Source organism: Mustela putorius, unplaced genomic scaffold (assembly GCF_011764305.1).
Source record: "Mustela putorius furo isolate JIRA1106 unplaced genomic scaffold, ASM1176430v1.1 tig00000765_pilon_pilon_pilon, whole genome shotgun sequence".
In the NCBI taxonomy this organism is placed as follows: Eukaryota; Metazoa; Chordata; class Mammalia; order Carnivora; family Mustelidae; genus Mustela; species Mustela putorius.
Window position 1 is genome coordinate 10,879,808 of NW_025421470.1, and position 20,930 is coordinate 10,900,737.

The window sequence follows — 20,930 nt, forward strand, 5'->3', positions numbered from 1 at the left end:
CATAGTGTTTTCTGTCTTTTTTGAAGTGGATATACGGGAGCCTTATTTTTCTATCTTTATTTCAGAATCCCCCTAGTTGAAAGGTTAAAAGGCCCATTGTCTGGAGATTTTAGTTTGTGTAGATTATTCTTAGGAATATATGGAAGCTTGTATCATTACAAGAAACAGTTAAGGGGCATCTGGGTGGCTTAGTTAGTTAAGCGCCTGCCTTCGCCTCAGGTCATAATCTTACGGTCCTGGGATCAAGCCCCACATCAGGTTCCTGGCTCAGTGGGGAGCCTGCTTCTCCGTCTCCCTCTGCCTCTGCCCCCTGCTTGTGCTCTGTCTCTCTCTCTCTCTCAAATGGATAAGATCTTAACCCAAAAAAAAAAAAAAAAGTTGTCATTTATTGAGGCCTTTTATGCCAGGCACTATTAAGTTAGTAATGTATCTTATCTTACCTGGGTCCTTGGCCTCTGAGCCCAGAGCCAGGGGAGGGGCTGACCCTGCAGGTGGAGTTTAGACACCAGCAAACCAGGCCACTTACTGTCCTGGAGTTTCTGTTGTCTGTGCCCATGCCCAGTCAGACACTGGAAGTGGTCCTCCGGGCCGGTCAAGACACGGGCACCATGTTCTCCATGCTTCTTACAGCTTCTGCCCGTCGTGGACCAACGCCTGTTGCTGTGTCCTGCATCCGTCCACCCAGTCCGGTGGATTGGGTCTGTAGAAGGTACTTCGGAGAGGGCCAGCCCGTGCTCATCTGATGGCTCTAATAAGTTTCTAAGTCCCGTGGGTCTTGTTTTGACCCCAAAGTGACTCATCTGTAAGACGTATTGTTCTATTACCTGTAAAGGCATTGATGCTTTCTGTAAAGGCTTTCAGATTCTTGCCAAAAAGATGTCTTCGTTCTAGAATCTACTAGAAGAATGCCATTAATCTGCTAATAGGCATTCGTTCCCTCAATCCCCCTGGGGACAGAGTGGGGGTGAGAGCTGGTTATTCAGCAAAAGAAGCCAGCAGAAAAGCAACCCCAGCCCCTGTGCATGTCCTCAACCAAGGAATGGCCAGGACGTTTGGCCCAGAGTAGGAAATTGGGATGTTCTCTCCCGCTGGAAGCCGCCATTACAGTGATGGCAGCCCCGGTTGCTGAAAAGCTCAGCCCGCTGGTGCTGCCAATTCTCAGAGGGCTTTCTAGCCAACCAGCAAGCCAGCGCCACAAATGTTAGTACAGTCCTGTTTCCACCAGCTGGGACCCAACACAAGGTGATAAGACATGCTTCTCTGATGATGACAGTTAACCTGACCGGGCTGTCTGAAGGGATTCCTCTGAGAATGACCAGTTTCAGGTGAAGCCATCATCACACTTCAGATTAGAAGGATGTCCTGTGGGCCTAGAACCTTTACCTCGGACGGGCCAGGCACAGACCACCAGAAAGTCCATAAATAAGGGGCTAGTACACCATCTACAGTAAAGCTCAGGATGTAGACTTCAGCTGCTCTACACCCTGGGACGGTCGCTGGGTGGCTGGGAACATGTCCCGGGATCACCCAGGGAGTGTGCGTGCAAGCCTGCTCTGCTGCTCCAACCTTGGGGGCACCCCAGCTTCTCCAAGCCTCGGTCTCCTCCCCTGTAAATGGGAGCGACAACACCCACTTCCACAGTCACTACAAGAGGGGAGCAAGATATCAAAGAATTTAGTGGAGGTCCTCGGAAATGTCAAGATGTCAGTAAACATGAATTACTGGCTCCACCATCTCCCACTTCCCAGGATCACCTGACCCCAAAGATCGATTGATGAGACAGCACTCACCTGACAGTCACATGACAGAGTCCGTCTGGTACTGCCTGTGAACATCTCAGGTCCTCAAAGGCTTGCCCAGCACTCCTGGTTCCTAATAGAGCATTAGGATGACTCCTGCTCCATCGGTCCTCCAAGGAGGCCTTTCCCTAGTAAAATACCCTTAATCTGGCATATCTCTCCCCCCTTCCCCATATAGGATGCCACATTAGAGACCACTTCACATACCTACAATTTATAACAACCTTGTGATACAGACATCACCCTACTTTCAAATGAGGAAAGAGGTTGAGGGGCCCTGGGGTGTGCTCAGCATCACGTGCTTGACCAACTGGTGGATCAAGTCCCCAAGCGCAGGTCTTTCACCCTCCATTTTGTGCTGGTCCACCATGGCCCTGACCATGTGCTGGCACACGGCCTTCCATTGCTGGAGCCAACAGGCAAAGCGAATCTTAGTTGAGTCTCTGTGTCCCTTCCCACTTTGTCCCTAAGATGCTCCCGATTCACACCTTCACCCAGGTCAGATCTGCCCTACATTTTCCCTCCTGTTGGCCTTCTAGAAAAAAAGTTCCCCAGACACCAGCTGTCTCAAGTGCCTGTTCTTGGTCACCCTCCAAGAGGGTTTGGACAGCAAACTGATTCCCTTCCTAGAGCTACCCCAGGTGGGGGGACGACTGTAGCTCGGAAGTCCTGCAGGCATGACGAAGCCTGGGGCCATTGTGCACCCCCATTGCTGGAACCAACATGCCCTCCAGCTGGAACAACACATCCCTCCTGGCAATCATGCTGGTCTGAAACTCTGGCCAGCCAACTGCATAATCACCTGATAACTGACAAAACACCCTGTTGGGGCCTTTTGGTACCTTCCCAGAAGCCAGGAGTACCCAGACTGCTGGTTGGCCCCAACATCCGGTGACCCAACTTTTAGCTGGGCATAGGGCCACCCAGCTAGGGACTCCATTTACTAGTGTCCCTTGTAGTGCCTGACCAAGGAATGAAGTTCCAGCAAACAAGCGAGGGGAAGAAATGATGTATGGATCTTCCTGGATTAACCTCAAGAGGAACCAGCATGCAATCCTCTCAGGAGGTCCCCTTTCCATCTGGTTATATGCAGACGACAAGGTGGGAGCTGGAGCAACGGCACCCCAGAGTAGAGCCGATGATTTCAAGGGCGGGGCCACCCTACCTGCCCAGAACTTGGACCTCTGGGTCGTTAACAAGAGGGCAAAATAAACCTCTCTTGTTGAAGCCATGGGATGTTGGGTCTAAGTGCCAATACCTGAGTCTGTAGCCCAACCAGTACCCCAAGTTCCCTCAAAAGCCCTGTCTTTCTACATCACAGTTTGCCTCCTGACAACAGCCAGCCCCACAGGGCACTAGGCAAAGCACAACACATGCAAATCACTGTAAAACCAGAAGCTTCTAAGACATGTGGCAGCTGATGGACAAAATATCTTTAGGAGAATGTTTTGCTGTAGCACTGCCCAAATCCTTCAGATCAAACCCAACAACGTTCCTGTTGGTTAAGCACACAGCAACAAGGGAAATGACAAAATGCTTCAAATACTGCCCTATGTGATTATCAGATCACCGGTGGGTCACTCTACCCACAGATCCATGTACATTGGTATTCAAGCAAGGGGATGATTACAAAGCAACTTAATGTGACTATTCGGGATTGTTTAAATAAATTACGGTACACTCAGACAATGAGATACTATGCAGTCCTTAAAAATCAAGTTGTGGAAGAATATATATATTCATAATGTAATACATAAATATATGTACACACACACACATATGACTTAAAAGAAAGCAATCAATAAAATAGTAGTGAAAAGATTTATATAAATTACATAATTGGGCTTTGCCTTGCATAAGGGAAGTGCTCGATGAATATTAGCTATTAAGTAGTATAAGAGCACCTTGGGGCACCCGGGTGGCTCAGCTGGTTAGGCATCCAACTCTTGATCTCAGGGTTATGAGTTTGAGCCCTGTGTTGGGCTTGACGCTGGGCACGGAGCCTACTTTAAAAACAAAAACAAAAAGAGCATCTAGCACACACACACAGAGCAAGAAAATACATGAATGGTGAGCATCAAAATGTTAACATTTATTTTCATGTGGAAGAATATCTCCATGAACTGATTTTCTTTCCTTTGTACTTTTCTGTGTTTGCTGAATTTTCAGCATTAACAAATATGTCTTCTATAATTAGCAAAAAATAAATATTCTAGAATAAACTATTTCCTTGATTATGCTGGCTCCTAAACTGGGTTAAATAGGTATTTATTCCTTCTGCCCTCTGAGCTATGCAAGAGGCACCTTATCAAGCTCAAAGAGAACTAGATATAGTTTGGAAAAGAAATGCATTATTTTTTTTGTTTATGATGAGATTTAATTTATTTTTTAAAACCTCAGGAAACCAAGGGAAGGGCATAGGATTTTTAGGTTTATGAAAAATGGAGCCTCCTGGTTTAAAAAGGGTGAAGACATGCTGTTTTAGTGTGCAAATTTTTTTTAATGTGCTCTAACAATGCAACTGGCATTCAAGCCAACCAGAGAGCTTAAAGGACTGATTCATATTCAGAGAAACCAGTGATGAAGTTGGGAAGAATTACCTTAAAACCAGATCAGAAGAAAATGCTATAAATCATTCCCTAAAATTCAGATAACAACAAAATTCAGTATTGGGTTTGCTAATGGTGCCCAGAGCTAAAACTCAAGGCTCTGAACACAGAGCTGTTGGTGTAGGAAACTTCACGGAAAGCCAGAGTAATACTCTGAATGCCTTCGTAAGACAATCCTAGCTTTCTGCTCCCCTGTCCGCACCCCCGGTGTTTCTTCCCCCACACCTCACCGATTTCTCAAATTCTCAGAAGTACTCAGTACTGGGAAATCGAGTTCTACTTGGCACTAACATCTGTCTGAAGAAAGCATAGGAAGGCTCGTTGGTTTAGTTTGGTTTTAAGTTTGGCTTTCTTTCCACGACTACCTTATCCGTAGGAGAAAGAAGAGCACCGGAAGAGAAGCCATTTGCAAAGCTATCTGCTTCCTGTCTGCTCAGAAAGGAGGTGGGACCGAAAGAACCCAAAATAATCCACCGTGACAGGGTTGGCTTTCTCACTTTATTCATGAACCATGTGAATTTAAACCATCCAGGTCAAAATGAACACAGAGCTGTTTTGAAGAGATTGTTCTTTTTAGGTTCAAGATACACAGGAATAGCAAACTGTACCGATGTCGCTACTGGTTTAAGGGAAAAAAATCAGTTACCATAGGCTGAGTCGGCAAAATTGAACATTGCATACACAATAAGGTGCCGAAGGGACACTCAAATAGCAGAAATAACCTCATCTTCTTTTCAACAAACGAAAAAAGCGACCTCGTGTTTTGGCCCTGCTTCATCAAACCTTAGACAGATACACATAATTCTACAATTTATGATAGAGTCTAATAATGTTTAGAACTCCATAGACATTACATATCAGACAATATAGTCTCCCTTCCATGGAAAGTTAAATAGTACCATTATTTGGCAACAGAAGTATATTACAGTCAACAGGACATCCATGGCGGGGTGGGGGGGGACTGGTCTCACCTCCACCCCCACCCCTACCAGGGAAGGGTTGTGAGGGGAGCGACATGCCACCAGCACTATGACCCATTTGTCACTGGAAACACAAGGGACTCATTCAGACTGATACATTCTTTTCCAAACAGGTAAAGGCTAACCAGAGTGGCTTGTAAGCACTGCTGGGCAGGACCTTCATGCTCTGGCTTCTCCTGTCCCCCAAGTTTTCAAGACAACTAGGGCCTGAAAGGTACTGACTGACTGACTCGTTCCCACTCACAGCCCTATTGCTGCCCCAGCCAAGAGGGCGTGGTGCTGAGGAGGGTCAGCCCCCGTGCTGGGCAGAATGGACCAGAGCTCATCTGGTTCTGCTGGCTGGCCTGGGATTGGGCTCCTCAGGCCGAGTTTGAACAAGATCTCTGAATGGCTCCATCTTTGGGACCAGAGTCACTTACATCCACATAGTTCCTCACGGTGATTTGCAGTTTCCTTCTATGACTCACAGATTCCAGAATCAGCACCCCCTGAAGTCTAGGAAATCCCGTGGACTCCAGTGTCCCCCAGTCTTCAGGCTTATCAATAAGGGACTCCAACCGTCGGCTAGCAGCATCAAGAAGCACACAGCTAACTGCTGAAAGACCTCTTGAAAACCCAAGCTCACACCCCACACACACAGCCCTACACTCTCCATGGCAGGGACCCAGACGCAGGGCCCCATCTTCCCAGAAACTAGCTATTGTCTCCACTGCATCACTTCCGATCAGGGAAGTCCAGCCACCTCCAGAAATGACTACCGAATATGTCTCTCGGGGGTTTAGACATTGAGTTTCATGGGACCATGTACTCCCATCTTTCCACAGGGGGCCTGCAGGGACATTCCTGGTGGCCAGTCTGTCCCCTAGAATCAGCCTGGACTTCTGATCCTTTTCTGGGAAGGTAAGGAAGGCCTCTTGCCCCTGGGATCTCCGTGAGGGACACAGGCACGTAAGGAGGCTGCTGTGCACGCTTCATTCTCCAACCCACCCAGCTATGCAACAGGTGGAGATGGTGAAGATGCCCCAGGAAATTTCACTGAAAACACGAACACCAAAGGGATATGTGCAATCTATCCAGAAAGAGAGCTGTAAAGGGTGATCTGGAAGCCAGGGGCAGGGCACCTCCCTTCATGTTCTGAACTCTCTAGAAGGGTGTTTGGTTCAGTCTTGAATACCTGACCAAACTTCCAGAACTTCTAGAAGCCTCTGTAGTACATGGATCTGATGGGAAACAGGCTCTCAGTCCTCTTGTCACTTCCTGATACAAAGCCCTCCAGAATGTTACCTGCTCAAATCAGTTTTTAATGAAACACCAAGGTCCCATCTGAGGTCGTAGCTAAAGGATGCTTGTCATTTTTTCACACCACCCCTTTCACTTCCATTAATCATATTCTCTGTCCCCAAAAATGACTTCTTTGAATATCTAACATATGCAATTCATATTTTCTTTTGAATATAAGAAATTTAGTTGGGCTGAACCCAAGTAATCTGATTAAGCATTTTCTACTCCTGGAATAGGTTTTTTTTTTTTTTTTCTATAGTTCTATGCACTTAAATTAGATTCCTAAAATACTCTCATATACATACAGAAAAATAATCTCTCAATGACAAATCACATTTTACAATAACAAGTTAAATATTTCGACTACAGAATCTGTGTTAGTTTATGCAACATTGACCGGCATAGCCTCTTCCATACCATATGTACATTTAGTTAAGGACATTCCCAAAAACACACAGCAGAGATTTCAAGACAAACCTTTTTAGGAGCATAACTTTTTCATATTATGTGGTGGAATTCTGCATTTTTCTTAGCCAGAAACTACCAAATGCAGAAAACCAGATGCCAAGAGCCGATTATCATACACAGGACATTTTGTTGTTGTTGTTGTTGTAGATTTCTCACGTATATACATGTATTTACACATACGCTGACCACCTGTAGATGTGAGGGTACAAAGCTAATGTAGCTAAGGCAATACAACATGAGTTACATGCTTGCCAACTTCCCGATCTACGCAGAGTGGGGAGGAGGGGGCCAGGAGGTTTTGGACTTCAGATAGCTGGGTTTCAGCTGACATCACCTGAAGTTGGCTTCACAGTTCAAAGACACTTGGACTATTGGCAATGTGTGTTTTAAATGCATGTGTACAAATAAATATCATTATCAAAGATCCTGCCAGCATATCTGCCTTCTGACACGTGACTATCTAGCAATAACGTTTGAAGGACGCTGATTGGTAAAATGCCCATCAACACGTTCGTTCGAGAAATATGATGCCAGCACAATGCTAAGTCAATGCCTCCGGGAGATATTTTCCGAGCTTTCAGGAACGTGGAAGACTGCAGTACGTGGCGAAACAAAGCTAGAATTTGCTATTTCCTTCAAAGCGAGGCAGTCACTTCCACAATGATGAATTTGCAATGTCTGTGCAACTTTCTGTCAACATTTTTACTTAGCAAGCTTTCTAATCCCAGGACAGAACTGGGAAACAGAGAGGATTATTGCTCTGTGTGTGTAGAAATTAGACTGATTTGACAAGAACCAGCAGAACCACAAAGGTTTTGGAGGGTCGGACCCAGTGCAAGACAAAGAAGCGAAAAGCTGCTTTGTGAAAGAAACTCACAGCAGGTGCATGGCGGGAGGATCGAGTCCAAGATCGTCCGCCTCAAGAAGTTTCTACAACTTGAGGCTGTCACACAGTGGGTTTTCTCCTCTTTCCTGACCTCTCCAGGCTCCAAAACTATCCATGCGACCCAGCCGGGAAGCCCTGACTGGAAGTTGCCCGGGACCCTGCAGCTCTCTCTCCAAGAGATGGCCTTGGACCAAGCAGCGTCCAGTCCCTGGGGAAGGGACATGAGCCCTTCCCCCTGGCCTCCCTGCTTCTCCTGACTCTCCCCTGGATGGTCCTTTGAAGGCAGAGGCTCAGAAAGCCTCTCTGTCCTACTAGAAAAGGGGAGAAAAGTCCTCAGTGGCCAACTGAAGATCAAAAGGAAGGATTTCATTTCAAATCAGTGGGTTAGAGGCTCTTAGGCCTCTGGGCACCTTGTGGCAGGCCCTCGCAGACTGGGCCAAGAGATGGACAGGTGACTCCCTTTCTGGCCCTTGGGGCGCAGCTGTCACCGAGGGGCTCGGGTCTTGTACCCTCTGATTAGCCTAGACCATCTGTGCTTCTGTGAAATTAAAGCAGACATTTTCAAAAGCACTGGCACCCAGCTCCCCACAACCTGCCAGGAGACTTTCCAAAGAAGACAGAAGACAAAGCCGCACCCGCTCCAAGACCAACTGAAAACCCAGCGGGCCCAGGGCCAGCTTCCTGGGGGTGTGATCTATGCCATCGCGGGGGACTGTGTGCTTAGAAGGGCCCACGCTTAGTTTAATTCTCTGCTGTCACCGCCTCCAAATTCGTCATAATTTTCAATAAGGGGCTTCAGATTTTCATGTTGTATTTTTCATGGGGCCTGAATGCGCCGACGGACTGTCGGACCCATCTGTTCCCTTGTTCAATCCACGTATCTTCATTTCTCCTAGTGACACACACACACCCCACCTATGTATCGCATGCACACCACACACACAGATCACACACAGCACACACATTCACACACCGTCTCACACACCACGCGCACACACAGAGCACACCTCACACACACCACAGTCTCACACTCATGCTATCCTCTCACGTACCACACACTCACACACCAAACACACTCATACTCTCACACACCACACACTCCTACACACACTCGCAACAAACCACACACCCTCTCACATACATACCATATACATTTACACACACCACACACTCACGCTCATACTCTCCTCTCGCAGACCACACACAGCCCTCTCACACACACACACCACACACCGTCACACACCACACACTCACACTACCGATACTGTCACACACTCACGCTCATACTCTCCTCACACACCACACACACCCCACAGACTCACACACATACCACATATACCACAGACCACACACACACACACACATCATACACCACAGACACTGCCGCACGTATACCACACATTCACACACACTCATGCACTCACACACACACCCCGTACACACCCCGCACAGTGAGCTTCTGTGTCCCCCACCAGTGCTCTGCGTCTGAATTCCAGGAAGTCCTGGTCTCCTGGAGAGACTGTTCTCCAGTCCCAGTAAAGACCTGACTCCTAGAACCTTCGTGGGAGAGGACGCCTCCTTGGGGGGACGGGGGGGGGGCGGGGGGCCTCCAACTGCCACCCGAGACCCCCGGGGAGCCGAGTCTCAGGGACTTTCACAAAGCAGATGCGAAAGCTGAAGGCCTCCCCCCACCCCACGACCAGCCCCGGCACCACGGAGCGGCAAAGGGTCACCAGGTACCCCGGGGGCGCTGAGACCCCTGCCCACGCCTGCCACCAACTCTTGCCCTCTTCTCACCACCCTCGGTCTGGCCCCGGGATTTACTCCACAGCCCGTGGAGCCAGAACCCGGGAGCCCCCCGCGCGACCCGCCGGTTTCCAGGAGGGAGATCGCCCCCTGGCGGCGACAGTGGGGAGAAGGGAAGCCGCGGGCTCCTCCCCCAGACTCCGCCGAGCCTCCCCACCTTCTCCGGTTCCCCGGATGACGCTCATCCCGAGGGCCCCCCTTCTTTTTAGATAGAGAAACAGGAGGAAGCAAGCCATTTGAGCATAAGAGGCGAAATGCAGAGAAACAGAGCTTTAGAAACTCAGCCACACAGGAATGTTATTTTTTTAAAGGATGAAAGTACAAAACCAGTGTTCCTAGGAGAAAAAAATCTCTACTCCTCCCACTGAGTAAAAAGAAACCCTGGTTACTGGTTAGTTCTCAGGAAAGAGCAGAGAAACGCTCCATTTTTTTTTTTCAAGGTTGACCAAACGAGCCCACTTCTGAACAGTTTTACTTGGTGGGCTTTGAATACTAAAATAGTCACACTATTCAAATGACAGTAACACTAGAAGCTGGTATAGAAAGTAGAACGGAATCCTATTAAAAACAAACTCACAAAACCCCTGACATACAGTAGGGGCAGATTTGCCCTGAAATACAATAACCACACATGGGGTCCCCAAAAGTCAGAGCAAGAGGGTTCCTCTACATGGAGGAACTGATCTGCCTGTCACTGATGCAATTATTTAGAGGTGGAGATGAATTTTTACAAGCACTGGGTGTCATTTAAATAACATAACATCAGATCCACAACTAGACCACAGATACCACAGAGGCAAACCTCTCTAGTCCACCTCCCAGTCCCCTAAGACAGAGGCCTGGAACAGCATGGGGACTTCCCGAATCCGAATAGTATGCTACTAGCATTGCTACTAAGAGATCACAACCCAGAGCTAAGACCTTCCAACGTGGGGGAATCTGGGTTTCAATCCTCCCGAGAGAGACCTGTTAGACGTTTCTAGCCTTCCCTTGGAGGAAGATTTCCATGCTTATCAGGAAGATATCCTAGCTCCTGCAGACATCAGGTGATGTACCTTAATTGAGCTCCATGACCTACAAACACATCCTGGATCTGTCGCCATAAAAGGAAAGTTCTACCTTTCCTCTCACTCAAATAAACAGCCATTTTCCAAGTACAATCAACAGGCCAACTTGATTTATAGGATATGAAACAGCCCGCACAAGGCATGACTCAGGGCACTGCCAGGAGAGTGTTGGCTGCTGACCCAACTTCCCCACAGGAAGAGGCATGTCAGCACCTCAGGGCAGGAAGAGAAGGTGGTGACACCTTCCAGGTGTGACTTTGACCGAATACCTCATAGGGTAGCTCCGAACACAGCGTCTGAGGGCTTCACTTCGTCACTGGCTTCTGGTACCACCAACTATGCTCTTCCCTAGTAGGAACTCAAGTTCCTATACTGGAAACAAAGAAGGAACATCCGGGATCCCCAGTTTCCCTCACCTCACCTTCCGGCCCAGGAGGCTCTAACTTAGAGAGCAGGCCCACCTGGAGTGAGCAGACCCTCGGCCAACCTCACATTCACCTCACGCTGGGAATGACCCTGCTTCCTCTAGACTGTGCCGGCATCCATTCCACAGTGCTCCTGTCTGCAGGAACGTTCATCTCCACCCTCGGAAAGAGAAGGCAGGCAACATAAAATAAAAGGCAAGAGAGCACGTGAAATAACATAAAAAAAAAAAAAAAAACCCACTAGCAGTTTCCAGCAGAAATTCTTCAAGTTGTTAAGCACAGAAACAAATTTTCTTCTATGAATCAAAAGGTCCCCCCAGCTCGAAGAAACTATTTGGAGAAGAGATAGAGAAGGCTTTTTCTCCTACCAAGCGGTGTGGTAAACTCTAAAATAAACTCCCAAATCTCCAACCTTTCTGATAAAACCAGAAGCACCCCATCCATTCGGCCCTTGTCCTCCAACCCCACTGATTTCTAGAATGTTCCCACACTGTATGGTCAGTGGCTTATGAATGCACCAGCCAGCTCCCAGAGAGACAGCTCCCAGAGAGACTGCCTGGCCTTGGGTGGCAGACCCGCATTCACCCTTCCCCGGGGACTCCAGCCTTGTCCCTTGGCCCCAAGGGTCATCCCTGATGACCCTCGCCTAGAAGAGTCCCCTTTCCAGAGTCAGGCGAGCCTGGGGTCTGAATGGACAACCCTCCAGGCTCTCCTGGTTACAGCAGAACCTGGTTCCAAGACATGCTGCCGCCTGTCTGTCTGCCAGGAAACACAGTATCAGCCAGAGACACCCTGCCCCAGAGGGACTGGCTATGGTCTGTCCCTTCAAGAGAGCTAGTCTATGAAAAGCCCCAGTCCGCAGGCTCCTGAGCTCAGCACATAGCCTGTGAGCAGAAAAGCCCCTTGCTGGGCTAGAGGAGGTCAGTGCAGCTCAGAGAAGAAGGGAAGCTTGCAGGGCGTCTGGAGGCCTGGGAACAGGATGCCAGGATACAGTGGCCTACAGACACCCTGCATTTGGAAGCACAGAGCTAGGAAACAGATCGCTTCTTGGAAAGAGACATCATCTCTAGGGAACAGAGCCCAGGTGGCCAAAAAGGCAGAAGTGAGGGATAGAGGTCAAAGAGACCCCGGGCGCTGCCTACTTGTCTCTGTCCCCCCACCAGTATGACTAATGAGTCACAGCTGGATCTGAGGACCAGGTTAACTTATCCCTAGGTAGGTCCGGTCGCCATCCAGATTACACCAGAGAGGACAAGGACACTAATCCGTAATTACTACCCTGGAGGAACATCTCAGGGATGCTTAATAGAGTCACTTGGGAAAAAGAGTCACAGACTGTGTTTTCATGCTACATGAATTCCGATCATGGGATGCTGGGAGTGGGTGACCTCGCAGACCTAAAAGGGTTACAAGATGCTTGTCACTGTTCACGTCACATCCTACCTGCCTAAACAGCAATGACCGGCATGACACACGAAGAGAGCCAATGAAGGAAAGGCCTCCCCAACCAGAAGGAAAGGGATGGGAATGGTTATCCAAAACTACCCCATTTTACCCATCACGTACATTTTGTCTCTACCATAGAACATGTCCTTCATAAATACACTGAACAAATTGAATTAGTTACAGAAATAGGAAAGCGTGAGTTGTGTGTCTACTTATAGATTTAATTTCACACAGTTTCTTAACAACGGTCAGAAAATATAAACTTAAAGTGGTCTAACTGTATTTTCTTCCGGGGAGTGGTAAACAAACCCATGCCTGAAGTTAAACTTGGTCTCTAACAGGGCTCAGTTGAAAGTTGCTAGCTAAAGGGTGTGTCTGTTTGTTTTTAAAAAATACTTGTCTGTTGTTCTCGATACAAAATTCTACACTATCTTCAATAAATAAATAATAAAGTGTTTCTTAAAAGTATGAAATGTAAACTTTGTTGCCCTCTCTAACACACACACTATTAAAAATTGCTTGGAATATGACAGGGCTCTTATGGGAAATTACGACACTATGCATTCCATTCCCAGCAAAGTGGAGAGTCGGCCACTATGTTGACGCTACCCTTTATAAAGCACTTCTACGACCCTAGTTAAATTCTAAAAACCTACAGTCAAAGAGAACACCATCTAACACAGGAAAGCTAGACTCCAGTACCAAGAGAACATGCAAAGAACATTTCATGACCACGACACACTGGGATTAGGAGGACATTCACATGCGAACAAAATACAACCCACACTCTTCATTAGCAAATCAAGCTATTATCTAGTTAACCAGCCTATCTCCTGGCATTGAAGGGGGAAAAAAATCAAAGAACTCAAACCAAACAGTTTGGCACATGGTCATACACTCCCGACTCTGGCAACAAGCACATGTATTTCCATTACTGAGAGATTGGTTGTGTGTGGGAGAGGAGGGGAGAGAGTCTTGGGTCTTCCTCCCTTGATCTGTGAGGCTTGGGTGCTCCTCGAGCTTCTCCCCACACCACATAACAAAGTTCCTTCACCTTCCTCCACCCCACTTCCGGATTGTCACTTTTCTTCTTCGCGTCTTGGGGACGTCTTTCTTGGGAACATAGCAAAGACGGCTGCTGGAATTCCCCATGACAACCAGGATTCAGCACACTCCCGCAAAAACAGGCTCCGAGCTGGTCAGCGGCGATTACTCTTCTCATGAAACACCACAGGATCTCCAAGCCAAAGAGAACTTTCCAGCTGGGCTGGCAACCAGGACCCAGTGGCATCGTAAAGAAGCCTTTCAGAGGACCTGCGGTGATCTAATCCAGCAGAGTCGAACTTTGTAGATAACACGCCTCCTTAGCCATCTTCCAAACGTGCTGGAAATCAAAGTGGAATCACCTGATAGTAGCTAGTGATAGTTTTCATTGACATCTATCAATAAAAGACCTGGAGGGGACTGGAATGGCTCTAACAGTGCACCTGCTAGAATCGTCCATGGACCAGCTTTTCAAAGAGCTAGCACGCTCTCTGATCAGGAGACCATCTCCCCGAGTGATCGTATTCAGGGCAGCATTTCAAACAAGGTCCCAGCGGGGAAACGAGACTCTGGGGCAGCCACAGGACCTTCATAATAATTTCTAAATACACAAAGGACCAGGCGTTGTAGATCAACGGGCCTATTCAGGGACCGGTGGAGATAAGAAATAGGAGCGTTACATGAGTTCTCCAAAAATACAGACATTGCATTTATAAATCTATTGTACAGTAACCAGACCCACACCTCAGGCCCAGGGATGGGCCGAACTCCCAACCGTATCTAGCTGGGGGCTCTGGGATTTCAAAGCTCCTAGAAGCCACGATGAGACCAGCAGTGAGGACAAAGGAAGACATTTTGTTTTTGTTTCCCATAAAATGGGAAATTGTTTGGGGTGCGGGGAAAGATTGTCAAGAACTATTCCTAGAAGTTTTGAGGGGCCTGTCTTCACTGTCCCTTTGCCCTGTGGCTGAATGTCAAACGGTGGTTTTAGGGAAGCCACACCATTTCCAGATTGCACCTGCCGCCGCGGGCTGGAAGTCGGCCAAGCACCATGCTGGGCCCACTCCCTATGGCTCATCAAACAACTGTAGGTCCAAGCGGACCACAATCTCTCCTGTGGGAACTTCGTGCAGCAGGAGACACTTTGTAACTGGGCCCTTGGAACCCTGGTCCTTCTTGATGTCGGCCACACGGATCTCTGTCCGACCCAAAAAATCTGCAAGGAGAAAAAAACACCGTGCTCAAAGAGAGAATTCCTTTACGTCAAGGCACGGAAGGCATTAGGAATTTCTCAGCGAACTGACACACTCTCCCCTCTTCCAAAGGAGAAGTAGGTCCATTTACAGGAATCCATGAACTACAATGACAGAGCATAATTTTTAAGTGGAGTACAAGAAAAAGAAAGAAAAAAAGGACACCAGGGTGGGGACAAAGTTGAGCCTAGAAGTAGGTAAAAACGGAGACTATGCCTTTCCCCACACCTGGGCACCTCCAAAGGGCTATAAGCTTCCCAGGAGGCAATGCAACATTGGACGTCCTATCAGCAGGACAAAGATTGGAAAGTAGTGTCTCTGTGGGTTCAGAAGGCACATTCGTGATGTCACACCCTTTTCAGAAACGTCAAGGATGGTGAGCGAGGGCTGGTCCTTCCTGTGCCCCTGCACGAGCCAGAGAGCAAATGGGGGGGTGTGGGAGAGGAGGCTGCAGGCTGGGCGCTCTCGGCATCGCTTTTCGTCAAATACGGAGCATCAGTAGGAGAGCAGATGTGAGTATGTTTGAATACGTTTGAAATGCTAGGCAATTACAGGATGGTGTGAAATGGTCCTCCAGACCATAATTTATTCCTCATCTATTCATTGAGGAATTCCTTATTGGAATATACTATGTATGCCCCGTACTGGAAACAGCCTTATTTCACGGTCCCATTTAAAATGTGGGAATCCCAGACGTCTGGGTGGCTCAGTCGGTTAAGTGTCTGCCTTCGGCTCGGGTCATGATCCCAGGGTCCTGGGATAGAGCCCCACACTGGGCTTCCTTCTCAGTGGGGAACATGCTTCTCCCTTCCCCTCTGCCCCTCCCCCTCACTTGTGTTCCCCCCACCCAAATGAATACATTTTAAAAAATCTTTAAAAAATAAAATAAAATGTGGGCATTGGGGGTGCCTGGCTGGCTCAGTGGAAAGAGCGTGTGACTCTTGATCTTGGAATCATGAGTTTGAGCCCCCTGTTGGGTAGAGAGATTGCTAAAAATTAAAAAATAAGCTTTAAAAAAAATCTTTAAAAGATGTGGGATTTTTTTTTTCCCTGGGGGGACAGATACAGCTTTATTTTGTCCCTATGTTCATTTCATGGAAATAATCTCCAATGTAAGAACAACACTAGGATTTTCAATTTATGCCCTAGTGGAATGAACACTGTGTCATGATACTTCACTATTTAAAACAACCGTAACAACATCCAGTCTCAAACCTTCACTTACCAGAATAAAAACTGACAGTGAAACACAGTAGGAGCCCAGACGTGAGAAATGGTGATTCCAACCCTTTGATTAACCAGACATGTCGCCCAAAGGGCACCGGCTGATTCTTACCACACCTGTTGTGAGCTGACGTTCTTCTGGCTCGACTAACCCCTTTATCCATTGTCACTGTGGCTTTTGGAGAAGAACTCAAGGTCTGGGCTGAGACTTTGGGGGATAACCTTTGTTGTAGTCTCTAGCTTTGGAGAAACATGGGACCATAGTCTTTCTCTAGGGTGGCTGGACCACTCTGGACCACGCACGCTTCGTCTACCTTCTCTGAGATGCCGCAGCATCCGTGAAGACCCCTTTCTAGAAGAGGCTGAGTCTTGTCTTATGCCAACCTCATCTCTCTGGAGGGAAGCCCAAAAAATTCTGTGCACCAAGTTCCCAGCTAGAAAGCAATTTCCCCACAAAAGCTGAGTGACAGGGAAGGAAGGCGGACACCGCAGGGGGCCATTCTCTACTCACCGTCTGGAGAGAACTGGTCCCTCTCAAACACGGTGATACACAGGACTTCCTGCTCCAGGTCTTTGATGAAGAACTGGCAGTTGGAATTCCACTTGGGATTCAGAGTGTCCTGGATGGTCTTGGTGATGTGACACTGGGAGCCCATGGTCACCTCACAGTACGGGTTACTCTTTCCTAGAGTGGACAGAGTCTGCTGGACTCACACCTGGTTGCAGGCTCTCCTGGGCGTGGCAGGGCAGGGTCCTCGCCGCGGTGGGCAGCAGCTTCCCTCCACGCCCCTCATTTTTATCCCCTCCCATTGCCACATGTGAGAAATGACATAAAATGGAGAATCTGGGGCTGCCTGGGGGGCTCAGTCGGTAAAGCATCGGCCTTCAGCTCAGGTCATGATCCCGAGGTCCTGGGATCAAGCCCCTCGTTGGGCTCCCCACTCAGTGGGGGGTCTGCTTCTCCCTCTGCCTCCCCCCGCCCCACTCACTCTCTCACTCTCTCTCTCAAATAAATAAATAATATCTTTTTTTTAATTTTTTAAAAATTTTTTTTAAAAATTTTAAAAATCTGAGTGAAAACTGCCACCATTCAGCATCACACTTAAACCATGATACTTAAATATTTATAACACTTAAATCATTAGATGAACGGACTTTAAATCTAGGCCTTTCCAGTCTCCTTGCTAGAAGCTTAGGTTGCGTCACACCCAAGGTGAAAGGGCAACCGCTCAGATCTCTCCGAAAAGCAAAACGGTGGGAAGGATTAAATTAAGAAAAAAAAAAAAAAAAAAAGGAAAACCACCCTAGGTTTTCAACAAGTGTTAGAAAGACCAGTTCTGGAAGGAAATTTAGGGTCATGGAAATAGCTCGTTTGACGCCACGCTGGCCGGGGGGCTTACAGGAAAGGCTTCGCCACCACCCCGTGCTGGAGGGACTTCGGGGTCCTTACCGTGTGACCGACAGGGCTTCAGCTCAATGCCTTCAACAACATTCACCATCAGCCTTCCGATACCTGTGGCCCTTTGGGAGCGGACTGTGACGGCAGGAAGGGGAAGGTAAGAGGCTTCAGGGAGACGCGCCCCCCACCCCTGTTTGCCCCAGGTCGGTTTCACGTAGCTGCCTCCCCCCATCTTCCCCTTACGGCTGGCTTCCTGGCTCTCGGAACGTACGCTCCGCCCTCATCCGGCACCCCACCCTCCCTCTCCCCGACTTCCACCCTTTCTCAGCCCCCCCCCCCGGCCCCCTCCAGGCCCATCTTTCCAGCTCCGAGGACGCCCTGGGCCCAACCTTCAGTGTCCCAGCTTGGCAGGACGCGGGGACCCTGCCGCTGAGCGATGCCTACCCAGGTACGCCTTCTCCCGTTTCTTTTTCTCAGTCTCTATATAGAGTTCTGAAGCAGCCTTGATTTTCTGCACCCAGGCCGTCCTTGGGAAGAAAAAAGACAGAAAAGTGCCAAACAGGGATGAGTAACATTTTTATTGATGTACTCGACCTGCCTTGGCTTTAGTGCCCTGGGAAGAGAGGTGCTGTCCCAGAGATGTTGGCATACACCTCCCCCTCCCTTATTGAAAAGCATCCCGGGGGGCGCCTGGGTGGCTCAGTGGGTTAGAGCCTCTGCCTTCTGCTCAGATGATTGTCCCAGAGTCCTGGGATCGAGCCCCGCACCGGGCTCTTTGCTCAGCAGGGAGCCTGCTTCATCCTCTCTCTCTGCCTGTCTCTCTGCCTACTTGTGATCTCTATCAAATAAATAAATAAAATCTTAAAAAAAAAGAAAGAAAGAAAGAAAGAAAAAAGAAAAGCATCCCGCATTTGCCCACCCAAAGATGGCCAGAAGGGTCTCTCACAAAACCATCCAAAGGAAGGACAAAACCGTTTCCCAGAGAGGGAAGCACTTTACATGGAAAAGCAAACACACTCTGGGAGAAGCACTTGGGCATAACGTTTTCTCCTTCATTTTTCAAAGACCCATCTGCACCATAACTTTGGCCAATTTTCTTGCTTGGCACAAATGTTCTTTGGAATGTTGTTGGCCTTGTGTCAAGTTCACCCTCCAGAAAAGATCTATTTCATTTGGCTCTAGGGCTGAGTCTTGAATACGCAATTGAAGCAAAATACCCCCGTGCTCTGGGATCCAGAACATCTGCCCAAGTGAGCCAGCTGAGGTCGGGGCTGATCCCCAGATTGCCTTCCTCTTGGCTTCTGGCAGCTGGGAAACCTTGGGAAACGTGAACTCAGAGAATGATGAAAATGTCTTTCAAAGAAATTCGCAAGCAAAATTAGTTTCAATTTGTTTTATTTTTTAAAAAATCCACGCCACGTGTTAAACTTTTGAGAGGCTCTAGAGACAAGGATTATTAAGATCTTCCTCCTGTCCCTCCAGACAGCAGTTACTACAAGTCAAGAAATGTTGGGACCTGCTGATTCATTAAATGTCCTACGTGCATCCTGCCCCTGGTGGGGCCCTGGGCACCCAGGACCTGGGAGGTAGCAGGTCTTACCTTTCATTTATGCTTTCGGCTCGGAGGGTGTAGACGCGGTCGATGTGGGAAATGTGGAAGATGGGCTCATCTCCAGAAGGGTCCGTGGGCAGTTTTACTAGAACCTCATTCAGGAAAATAGGCTGAAAAGCAATACACCAGGCATTATACAACCAGACTGGGACTCTGTTTCAGTGAACGATGAGCGCGTGTGAGCTTACGTGCACGCGTTCCAGTAAATTAAACCGTGTTGCGTGTGCGTGCACGCGTGTGCGCGTGTTCCAGTCAACTCTACTGGAATGATTTTGTATTAATATCAACCTCATGTATTACAAACCATATGTAGGTATTTTTGCCTCCTCCATTTTGCAGGGGGTTTTTTTTAGGTCCTTCAGAAGAAGACTTGACCGGTCTGTTTTGGCCTTAGCAAATTCTAATCAGCAAACAGTCTCCCTAACTTCACCACCTGCCAACTCCCTCCAAAGATTTTCCTACAAAGTTGCTAGTGAAGATCCCCATAGGTACGTTGTTCTTTTCCCCACAATCAGGCTAACTGCCGCTTCAGAGAAAATTCTCCTGTAAAAACACGCCCACGCAGACAAATTTAGGAAAACGGTACCCTGTGACACAAAGACACAGAAACACAGCTGTGTACATCAGAGCAGACCTAATAAACAGCAGAGGGACTTTCTCCACACGCTGACTGTTTGGATCGGCTTTTGCTGGAAAGGGTGAGGGGCACAGATGTTCCTTCCAAGCTACACGGAGAGGTTTGGAGGCGGGTCTGGGAATGACCTTGAGACCTGCCAGCCCAAGTGCCTTCACCTAGGGACCCACCGTGGTGGCCACTTGGAAGCTAATAGATATTTCATTGGTCGAGTTGAACATCGTTCCTCTTCTGCGAGTGCTTGGTCACCCTAAATCCTGGCTCACCCCTTTGCCTTTGCCTCTGTGCTGCAGCCCCCAAACCCTGCGAAGACTGAGACCTTTCAGGAACTTTCTGCTGCCCCAAGCGGCAGCCCCGATGTTGCAACTGGGACTCGAACTTACTGTTTTGTACATTTTATACAGCAGGTGAGATTTGGGACTGAAGACCTTGTCGGAGCCGGAAGAGCCCAGGGGTTTTATGATCTGGGTCAGCAGGAGGAAGTCGTTGAAGAGGAAGCCGTACAGCTCCTTGTTGCTCTTGGCCTTGTAGAGCTTCCCGCTGTGCAGAAACTTGCGGGGCCCCAAGCAGTTGGTCACTGAGTTGAACACAAGTTGCTGAGAAAGGAGAAACAAAACCCAAAGAAGACATGATGAAGTGAGGCCTCCTTTTTTTTTTTTTTTTTTTTTTTTAAATTTTTGTTTTTTCTGAGTCTGAAAGCCCAGACCCTGTCAGAATCTGAGGCTGGGCTCAGCAGGCTTGTGTCTGAGGTTCAAGTCCAGGAGTGACTTGAAGAGGTCAGGCAGTGCCCTTTTTTTTTTTCCCCCTTGATTTATTTATTTGACAGAGAGAGATCACAAGTAAGCAGAGAGGCAGGCAGAGAGAGAGAAAGGGAAGCAGGCTCCCTGCTGAGCAGAGAGCCCAATGCAGGGCTCAACCCCAGGACTCTGAGATCATGACCTGAGCCGAAGGCAGAGGCTTTAACCCTCTGAGCCACTCAGGTTCCCCAGGCAGTGCC

The 20,930-nt window shown here is 48.3% G+C and overlaps 1 protein-coding gene across 4 annotated transcripts in view; it reads right to left on the reverse strand.

Moving 5' to 3' along the window:
• Positions 1 to 4,887: 4,887 nt before the first annotated feature.
• ITSN1 (intersectin 1) overlaps positions 4,888 to 20,930 on the reverse strand; it is a 151,760-nt gene continuing 135,717 nt past the window's right edge. For all 4 annotated transcript variants that reach the window (XM_045084537.1, XM_045084536.1, XM_045084538.1 and 1 more), the window contains 6 exons: positions 20,317 to 20,529; positions 19,288 to 19,409; positions 18,132 to 18,214; positions 17,739 to 17,822; positions 16,800 to 16,973; positions 4,888 to 15,027 (listed from right to left, as the gene is read on the reverse strand). In XM_045084537.1, the coding sequence (XP_044940472.1) occupies positions 14,879 to 15,027; positions 16,800 to 16,973; positions 17,739 to 17,822; positions 18,132 to 18,214; positions 19,288 to 19,409; positions 20,317 to 20,529 (825 nt within the window). In that variant the 3' untranslated portion in view covers positions 4,888 to 14,878. The remainder of the gene's footprint in view (positions 15,028 to 16,799; positions 16,974 to 17,738; positions 17,823 to 18,131; positions 18,215 to 19,287; positions 19,410 to 20,316; positions 20,530 to 20,930) is intronic.